Source organism: Myotis brandtii, unplaced genomic scaffold (genome assembly GCF_000412655.1).
Source record: "Myotis brandtii unplaced genomic scaffold, ASM41265v1 scaffold115, whole genome shotgun sequence".
In the NCBI taxonomy this organism is placed as follows: Eukaryota; Metazoa; Chordata; class Mammalia; order Chiroptera; family Vespertilionidae; genus Myotis; species Myotis brandtii.
In genome coordinates, this window is record NW_005353967.1 from 19,163,200 (window position 1) to 19,173,955 (window position 10,756).

Below are 10,756 nucleotides of genomic sequence, written 5' to 3' on the forward strand. Positions count from 1 at the left end.
GGGTGACAGGACGTGCTTTTCCGAATTAATGAGAGAAAACATTGATTCTCCTGCTGCCCACGAAGGTGGAAAGTGAAGTGGGGAGACATGTGGGGAATGAGCAAGGTTCCCTGTCTGGGGGTTCCAAATCTGCTGTTGGTTTCTTTCACCGCTGACTAGAGATATACAGGGTGTCCCCCCAAAATGTATACACACTTTGAATACCTACTAATTCCAATGGTTTTAAGCATAAGAAAGGAACAACAATGGAGCTGTTATCTGTTAAAAGTGTGGGCACAAACAGGTAGTTGGACATTCCCTGAGGGGTCTCAGATTGGAGAGGGTGAAGGCCAGACTGAGGGGCCCCTTCTCCCCCCTACCCCAGTGCACGAATTTCGTGCACCGGGCTTCTAGTCCTATATAATAAAAGCCTAATATTCTAAGTGTCCAGTTGTCTGGTTGGCCATTCAACCAATCAAAGCATAATATGCTAATGATATGCTAAGGCCGCTCAACCGCTCGCTATAACGTGCACTGACCACCAGGGGCCAGATAGTCGACCAGTCACTATGAAGTGCACTGACCACCACATGCTCCGACTGGTAGGTTAGCTTGCTGCTGGGGTCTGGCTGATCGGGACTGAGCGAGACAGGCCAGACACGCTCTGGAGCCCTCCTGTGGTTCCTCTCCAGCTGGCCAACCTCTCATGTCCCTCCCTGGCCCCGATCATACACCTGCGCCCTCTCGCAATCCGGGCTGAGGGACCCCCCACCCCCCAAGTGCACGAATTTGTGCACCGGGCCTCTAGTAGAGTAAATATTTAGGTTATTTTGATTGAGTTATTTGCAGGAAGGCCTAATATTAAAAGATTTGAAAAGCTGGGATAGTGTGGTAGGTAATTTGTTATACTTGGGAAAGGGGAGACAGTCCAGGGTTATGTGGGAAAATAAACTATGGTCAGTGGAAGTATTGGAGTAGAATAAACAAGTAAGAGGTGAGGTACTCAATTTTGAATGCTCTTCAGAGGTCCTCAAACTTTTTAAACAGGGGGCCAGTTCACTGTCCCTCAGACATTCCACACATGCGCACTGCGGGCCCAGGACCAGTCGGCTGTTAAGCAGGACAGGCAGCGGCGGCAAAAACACCCGGTGGGCCGGATAAATGTTTTCGGCAGGCCGCATGTGGCCCGAGGGCCGTAGTTTGAGGACCCCTGCTCTAGATGTTACCTGTACAAGACATTGATTTGTAAAGTGGTACTTGGAATCTGTATTAGGGAAAACTGATGGAAGATATAAAAAGGGGAGAACCTGAACTCTGTGTGGAGTCTGAAGGAAAGGATGGTGGGTTTTTCCAAGATTTGTTAAGATGCTCTTGTGCAATCAGTTACACAGCTATTAAGATGTGGTCTATTTTCAGTCTTTATATAATTGCGGGCATCTGATTTGCATCTAACCCAGTCTCCTTTTGTTTTTCTTTGAGGGTGCAAAGGCTGTGTGTTTAAATTTCAACTTTGTTGAAATGGAACTAAGTAAATCTGATAATCTTTTTTATTTTCCTCTGTTAGCTTTGCTGGGTGACCAAAAGTACAGATAAAGCAAATGCTTTGTAAATTGTGTCTTAAAGGATAAGTAAATTTTTGTCCCCTTCACATTTTATTCCAGGACCCATCTGTTACACAGGTGACAAGAAATGTTCCACCAGGACTTGATGAATACAATCCATTCTCGGATTCTAGAACAGTAAGATTATTCTTAATTGAACTACTTTTAAATGTTAAAAGTGAAATTAAATAGCAATTATATATCAATTATGGTTTTTTTTAGTTGAATGGTTAAATTTATTTAAAACAGGCTGTTAGTATTTTATTTAGAATTTAGCAATTTAATTTTTTTAAACAGGAAGTAATATCAGTAGTAATTGAAACTTACTTTGATGGTCCTAGTGAAATACTGCAAATTTTCTTTTATGTCCTACAAATTAAGTTGCTAACAATCCCTCTAATATGTAAATCTTACTGCAGTACTTTAAATAGGAGAGGGAGGTTTGTTTTTTTTTGTTGTTTTTTTTTTGGTATAGGTGTTGTCTTCATGGTAATGTAGGGTGATGTTTTCTTACAATGAAAGAGACCTATGTATGTAACTGTACCATGAATATTTGTATGATTGTCATTTGAATTATGTTATTCTAAATAGTATTAGCCGCTGGTAGACTAGAACCTCTGGAACTTTACCTGGCCTAGGAACATATTCTTCTCTTCAAAATTCATTGATTTATAAAATGTAGGAGTACGAGTAAAAATCCTTGTAGAACAGGGGTTCTGTACCCTAGATGCATATTAGAAACACCAGGGGAACTTTATTATACTACCCATTAGTACCCTAATCTCTTATAGTTAGGGCAGTTTTGTTGTTTGTTTTTATTTTAGCCCTTTCATTGTGAACCAATTTCAAGAACTACTGAGGTAGGTTCTGTTGAGAATTCTCCTTCAAAATTTCTCTGGCAAATAATTTTGTCTTCTGTGTTTGAGTATTTACTTAAACATCATACTTATGAGATCTCTAATTTTAAACAGTTGTTGGCTCTTGAAATATTAGTCATCCTCTTGACAATACTAGAGTTGTATGCTTGGTTGTACATATCAGTATAATGATCCTTATTTGATCACCTTTTTCAGATATATGTTTTCATAGTATAGAAAATAATTTTAAAAGGTTATGTAGGAGCTCCGGTCAGGTGGTTCAGTTGGTTGGAGCATCGTCCCATACACCAAAAAGGTTGTGTGTTCGATTCCTGGTCAGGGCACATACCTAGGTTGTGGGTTCAATTCCTGGTTGGGGCATATAAGGAAGGCAACCAGTTGATGTTCTCTCTCATATTGATGTTTCTCTCTTTCTCTCTCCCTCTTCCTACCTTCCTTTCTCACTTCCTCTCTCTAAAATCAATAAAAAATATCCTCAGGTGAGGATTAAAAAAATATTACGTAGAATTTCACTTGGAAATATTTGTCAAGATTTATTATATTAACTTTTAATTTTTTGAAAGAGCTTTGTATAAAGTAAAAGCATTAAGATAGGAATGAACTTTTAAATTTAAAGCCCTCATTTAGCATCCTTTGCTTATGTGTAGCAACTGCAACCCAGGCTGGTATCACTACAATTTAATTGAGCAAGTAAATTTCAGATTGAACCATGTTAAATGGCCAATAAGTGGACCAGTTTTGACATGTAAAAATGTCAGTTTCATTTGGGGGGGTGGAGATGGGAAAAAGACTTGAAGTCTACTGATAAGGAATAAAACAAAGTTTTCATATAATTTTTTAGAAGATTTTACTAGCAAGAAATAGGTTTAACCTTGATAGGAGCAACTTTACTTTTTTTTTTTTTTAAATCAGTGATAGTATTCTTTATCAAGTTGTCTACTTTGTGTCATGTGCTTTATATTATCTTATTGGATTCTTATAACATTCAAAATGGCTATTTTCTAATAAAAAATCCGAGACAAAGGCCATTCAGCTTGTAAGTGGCAGAACTGGTTTACTAACTCATTTGTTTTCTATAAAACCTTTGCCTTTTCCATTTTGCTAGTAGTGTCTTTAGATTTCCTTTTATATCTAGTTTTCTGTTTGAATGGACATGTTAGGACAGGGGTGGGGAATGTCTGGTCTGCGGCCGTATAAAGGCCCGTGAAATCATTTGTTTGGCCCTGCCAAGGCATTAGCGATGAATTAATCAAATGTTTGAACAAATATAGCAGGCTAATTTTTAAGTTGATAATTTTGTATGCCTTTGAATGATGTTATAAATATCTAAATGGCCCTTGGCAGAAAAAAGGTTCCCCACCCCTGCTTTAGGGTATTTAAGGAAAGCAACAATTAAATATTCAAATAATTTAAATAATTTATATATTCACTCTATATTCTAAACTCAGAGAAGGGAGTTGTCACAGTATAAACTAAGTCTGTTGGCAGTATAATGGAAGGCTATTGAGCACTTGCATATGGCTAGTGTGAATTGAGATGTGTTATAAAAAAGTGGATACTCTTGAGTTATGAAATCACTTTTTTGTTCGACCTAAAATGCATTTTCCTAATGAACTTATGTTGAGCATGATGGGTGAGTTCCCTGGCCTATCCTCTAAAATTTAGTGTATAAATTACTAGAAGAATTAGTTCATCTTTGAGACTTGGTATGTATTTATGGAGAATGTTTCCCTTTTAAATTAGGTAACAGTTGAAAATGCCTACTGCAATTTGGTTTTCACTAGTTTCAGCCACTGATGATGGTCTTCATGGCTTCAGACAGGATGGCATTCATATCTTCTGGTGGGACATCTATGTGTATGGGGGAAGTGTGGAGCTGCTGATACAAATCATTAGTGATATTTTTCAGGGCTTTAATTTATTGTCATATTGATTTTCGTCAAGGATAGGCTACCTGGACCTTTTCTGTTCTGCTAGTTGTTGCCATATATAATTTCTGTCATTTATATAGAAGAATCCTTTCTGTCATATATATAGTAAGATCTGTACTTTCTGGCAGAAAGAAGAACCAGGAGAAGAAAATGCCCCGTTTTGGTATGCCCACATTGTTATTTCTGACCATAAAGGGACATAGGTAATTGATTTATGAAAATAAAAGCTGCCTCTAACTAAGATAATTCAGGACATAAAGATAATTCATACGGAGAGTCATAAAACCTGGATTCTATTCTAGACACTGGCGCTAATTAGTTGGTAACTTTAGGCAAACCATCTAATCTCTTTGGGCATCTTTTTTTTAAAAATATATTTTATTGATTTTCCACAGAGAGGAAGGGAGAGGGATATAGAGAACCAGAAACATCGATGAGAGAGAAACATCGATCAGCTGCCTCCTGCACACCTCCTACTGGGGATGTGCCCGCAACCAACGTACATGCCCTTGACCGGAATCGAACCTGGGACCCCTCAGTCCACAGGCCAATGCTCTATCCACTGAGCCAAACCGGCCAGGGCTCTTTTTTTTCTTTTTTTTAATGTGTAAAAATAGAGGCAGGGTGGAAAGTGTTGAGTTGAATTATTTCTAATATAAGTTTTTCTTTTGAAAATGGATAAAAATTTTAGCTCCAGGGTTTGAGGAGATATAATTGTATTTAGCAGTTTACCTATCTCTAATACTGAAAAAACATTTTCTGTACTGTAATGCCTGTCTTTATTTTTTTCTTGTTGTGCATTTCTTTTTTTAATCTTTTCCTTTCTCCTTTTCTTTTTACTATTTTGTTTTTTTTAGAGCTTATTATCTGTCCTTTCCGGAACCAGTCTTTTTGTTTCTAATCCCAATTAATGGTAAATATTGCCTTCTATCCTCTTAGTGTCATTGGTTAGAAATACCTGTGCCCTCTTTAGCTCAAAAGCTTCTTCTTCTTTTTTTTTTAACACCTAATCAGTTGCCACATCCTGTCACTTATACCTCCAGGAGATTACCGGTCTGTCCTTTTCATTCCTACTAAACTGTCCTAATTCAGGTACTCCTGTGAAATAATATAGTGGCCTATCCACTTACCCTTTTCTTCTTTTTTGCACTGTGACTGGAATTAGAATTATTTTCCTAAAGCAGAGGTCTTATTAGGTCTACTCTCCTTAGAAATGTGCACATAGATTAAGCATTGGCTATTTAGTAGTGTGGCAATGTGGGGCCCTACATGATTTGACCTCAGATTGCCTTAAAAAATTTTTTTCTGGACTCTTATTTAGAGCAGTTTTAGGTTTACAGAAAAATTAAACAGAATGTATAGAGTCTTCATGTACTTACCCACTAAACTGTCTTTTTAGTGCTATCCTCTAATGTGCCATTTGCTCCAGCTGAAGTCATCTACTGACTAACATCCAATTCTTTTGAGACCACCACCCCTTAGCCTTTTATCAGTCATTGAATGGAGTCAAGAGAGACTCTGTGGTCATACTGCCTGGCTTCCGTACATTATCTTCACCTTCTTCACTGGGTCAAGATGAACCTCTCATACTAGATACATTACTTTTCTATTGCTGTGTAACAAATCACTACAAACTTAGCAGCTTGAAAAACTGCACATTTATTATTTCACAGTTACTGTGAATCAGTAACTGAGTCACTTGCTCAGGGTTTCATGAGGCTGTGATCAAGGTGTTATCTGGGCAGTATTCTCATCTAGAGGCTTGATTGTGGAGGAATCTGCTTCCAAGCTTATTCAAGTTGTTGACATTGCTGGCTATCAGCTGGAGATAGCCTCAGTTCATAGATGCCATCCACAGTTCCTTGCATGTAGCCTTCTCCTGATGCTCACCTAACTTCATCAGGTCTTCAGAATATCTGTCACTCTAGTCTGATAAGATGAAGTCTTATATAATGTAACATAACCAAGAGAATGACATCCCATCACATATATCATATTTTGTTGGCTAGAAACAAGTCATGGACCTGCTTGTACTCAAAGATGTGACTCTAGGAGGGGATAATCATTAAGGTTCACTTAAGGGTCTGTACACTACACTGAAATAAGAATATGTTGCTCATCATCTCTTCACATCCATTTAAAAGGGCCAAAGTGGAGCCCCCCGAGCATCTATCTCTTCTACCCACAACATTTGTCTAAATTCATCAGGACTAATCTCATTATCCCCCCCCTTTGTTTAATATACACATTTAGTTTTATTGTATGTAACAAAGCAACTTGTACACTTTTAACGTTTAAAACAGCAGCATCTTTCCAGTGAAACAAAAATAAAATTTAAAAATAAACAGGAACAAAATTACAATAGAGAAATGTTAATTCCGAATAAGATCCTATAGGTTTTGCTGATTGTCTCATCGAGTGGCAGGGCTCAAGTCATCATTAGGAGAATTGTATTTACTGCAAGGATGTCCAGTAAACATCACAATTAAACATGCCAAAGGAGAAGCCATGTTGTCAAAATGCCCACTTAATCCACCCAAACATCTCAAACCCCCCCTTTGCTGACCTTCTATTACCTCCCTCTTTTAAAGTTTTTTTTCTTTTTGTAAGCGAGAAAGTAGACAGATACATGTTGGTAAATGCTAACTGTCCATATTCACAGAGACATAGTGTAATCTCTCAGCCCAATATACAGAGAAAGGAAGAACAAAGCTAGAATTCTGTGCACTACTACACTGGGGCCTAGGAACCTCCAGCTTCCAGCAGAGCTAAGGCAGCAGAAGGTTTTTCTTTTTCCCCACAGAGCATGGTGGTGTTGATTTCATAACGTTTTTCTTAAGACAGGAAGGGGTAAAAATGAATTTGGAACAGAAAGGGGCACAGAGTCTTTTCCCATTGTATTCTGCTGAAGGTATCTCCCTGCCCCCCAAATAAGGTGAGAACCATTGTGTAAAGGAGAGAAAAGAGACCTCAAAAACAAGGCGACTGAGCACAAGGGGGGGGGGGGCCTGCAAACCCAGGGACTGGAGAAAATTAAAAAAGGTTGGAATCCATCAGTGTTCATTAGTCATCTTCTTCAACTTCCTCTTCTTCCCCCTCATTATCTTCATCTTCACCTTCATTCTCATCCCTTCTTCATCAATATCTTTCAACCCTTCCTCTTCATCATCATCATCATCATCATCATTATCTTCTCCTTCCCTTCTTCATCATCCATGTCAGGAACCAAATAGTACTGTAATGGATTTGGCCAAATGTCATCTTTGATGACTCCTCCTAACTCATCTGCACCTGCATCAGGATGGTCAGTAAACCAGGTAAAGAAGCTCTCAGGTTCCTCATGCTGTCTCTTCCTGCTGGCTGTATTCTGTGTTTGACTTGAACGTTTCGTCAAATCCTTTCCAGATTTCCATATGATTTCAGTGGACTTTGAAGATGAATCACCAGATAAAACTCTTTGGAGAGAACTTTATTTTCTTAGTAAGGATTTTCATAAAAAAAAAATCTATTCTGTAACCTGATTTAATATCTTCAAATTCTGTCACTTCAACTCTTGTCAAATAATGCAGCACCTCTTCATCCTCTTCTCCAAGCAGTGCAGTCACTTGTGGATGGTTGACAAATATTGTTACCCCAAAATTTGGGATTTTGGTGATCAATTCTGACCTGTTTGTTATATTTCTGTTCTACTTTCAAAATCTCCTCACTCGATTGTTCATTAAGTCTATTTCATTTTGTACATCATCAATATGTTCAATTGCTTCTTGCTATTCTTTTTCTCCCTTTGGCAAGTCCTGAGGGGTTGGCTTCTTCTCCAGCTTGGGGGCTGGAGGCGCTTTTGGTTTCTTCATTTTGGGTGGAAGCGAAGACTGGCGTTTGGGGGCCATGCTGTGAGGAAAGTCCGAGGATCTGAACACTGGGAAGTCACCGGGCTTGAAGACGCTCTGAGCACTCTCGTTATGCCCTTTATTCCTATTTATGTCAGTCTCTATAAGAAGTCCCATACTCCCAGGGTGCTTTTAATCTCCTGGATTTTAATCCTCATGGTTCTCTGCACATTCCTTATTCTGTACCCTTCTACTTCCTTGATTTCTGAACCTTTCTATTGTGCTCTCTAAATGTCACAGTCCATTTTCATCAAAATCCCATGTATCCTTATCCTTTTCTATGAGTGTTTTCTCTTTTGCTCTGTGGAAACTGGCCTGTTTATGAGGACACTCTTCCCTTGCAATCATCTTAAAAACTAGCTGTTTTTTCTCTCACAGTTCTCAGACAATTGGGCATAAAGGTGGGGTAGATATGTTATTTCTCATTTCTGCTTCCAGACATTCTTCCTTTTTCTTCTCTAAAAAATACCCACCTTTAAATCTCATGTCATTAGATTATATTTGGGTCTCACTACTCTTTGTGGCTATCATCTACTGAGCCCTAAATTTTATTACCCCTCATTTCTCTTTCTAAAAATGTCTTCATTTTAGTTCTTGATTTACCATTACTCTTTCTAACATTATTTTTTAAAAATTAAAAAATATATATTTTTACTGATTTCAGAGAGTATGGGAGAGAGAGAGAGATATAGAAACATCAATGATGGGAGAGAATCATTGATCGGCCTCCTCCTGCATACCTCTACTGGGGATCGAGCCCACAACCTAGGCATGTGCCCCAACCGGGAATTGAACCATGATCTCCTGGTTCATAGGTTGACCTTCAACCACTGTGCCACACCAGCCGAGCTCTAACTCTATTCTTATTTTGAATTCTTAGTGGTTGTATACCCAATATTCTGCCTCTCAATGCCTTGACCTCATTTCTTCCATTGATTTTTGTCTTCCATGTTATCTCAAGTCATTCACCCCTCTGGTCATATCCTAGACTCATTATAGTCACGTTTCCATAATTTTAAATTCAGGTTCTTTTTCGTCATTCCTCTAGTTCCTCAATATCAACACATCTTTAAACTCTACCAGGGCCTCTAGTTTGTTTATCCTACTTTGCCACTGCCCTTTATTCACCTCTTGTTTTCTCTCAACTTAAATTCCACATTCAGTCATTATAATCACTCCCTTGCATGCATCTTCAACTCCTTGCCTTTCCCCTACTCCCTTATTTTAACATAATCCCTTGGCTAAAACCCAAGCACTGGTTAAATACAACTCTATTATCTGCCCATACCCTAGCAGCTAAATGTGGTTGGAGAAACCATGCTGAAGGGTCTCACTTTCAGTTCACGACAAGCTCTGAATTGTGCTGAATATTCTAGTTATTTAACTGTTCACTCTCTTCTTCCTCTTTCCTTATCTTTAAAACGTTTTTCTCATCTTCATTCTTGGCTAATAACCTTGCTTATTTTACTGAGAAAGTTAAAGCAGTCAATAGAGAACATGCAAAGACTTCCACCATCACATTTACCTACCAGCATTTACACTCATATATGCTGCTTTCTTGACTTATTTACAGATGAACTATCTGTGCTTCTGTCTAAAGCCATTCTTTCTATTTGTGCACTAGATTCTATACCTCCTCACCTTAAGAACTTTGCTAAATCGCCCCGCCTGCATCATTTGTTTTTTTCACTTTCTGCTGGATTATTCCTATAAAAAGTATGTTGTGTTTTCTTCCATCTGAGGGAAAAAAAAACAAACCCACAAAAATCTATTCATGTGTTTTAACAGATTTTTTTGAAAATATAATTAATATAACATACACTCATTTAAAGTGTACAATTCAGTGGTTTTAGTGTAGTCATAGAGTTGCACAAGCATTACCAAATTCTAATTTTAGAATATTTTTGTTCCTCCCACTTCCAAAAGAAACTCTGTACCATTTAGCCGTCACTTTACATTCCCCCTCCCTTTTCAGCTCTAGACAACTACTAATTTATTTTCTGTCTCCATAGATTTGCCTATTCTGGACATTTCATATAAATGGAATTTTACAATATGTGGTCTTTTGTGTCTCCTTTTTTTCACTTAGCACAGTGTTTTAAAGGTTCTATATTGTGGCATGTATCAGTACTTCATTTCTTTTTATTGATTAAAAAAATTTTTTAATGCTCACCTGAGGATATTTTTTTATAAGTACCGCGCGCTAACCGATTGCGCCACTGGAGCTCCTGAGGATATTTTTTTAAATAAATCTTTATTGTTCAGATTATGACACTTTTTTTCACTTAGCACAGTGTTTTAAAGGTTCTATATTGTGGCATGTATCAGTACTTCATTTCTTTTTATTGATTAAAAAAATTTTTTAATGCTCACCTGAGGATATTTTTTTATAAGTACCGCGCGCTAACCGATTGCGCCACTGGAGCTCCTGAGGATATTTTTTTAAATAAATCTTTATTGTTCAGATTATGACAGTAGTT

General features: G+C 38.0%; 1 protein-coding gene and 1 pseudogene across 2 annotated transcripts in view; one reads left to right on the top strand and one right to left on the bottom strand.

The window, feature by feature from the left end:
- Positions 1–10,756, top strand: part of SCAMP1 (secretory carrier membrane protein 1) — a 69,880-nt gene that overhangs the window by 17,791 nt on the left and 41,333 nt on the right. The window contains exon 2 of one of the 2 annotated variants that reach the window (XM_005858067.2): positions 1,641–1,718. The exons of the other annotated variant lie outside the window; for it this stretch is intronic. Coding sequence (XP_005858129.1) covers positions 1,641–1,718 — 78 coding nt within the window. The remainder of the gene's footprint in view (positions 1–1,640; positions 1,719–10,756) is intronic. 2 annotated transcript variants of the gene reach the window in all.
- On the bottom strand, positions 7,367–8,408 carry LOC106728272 (annotated as a pseudogene).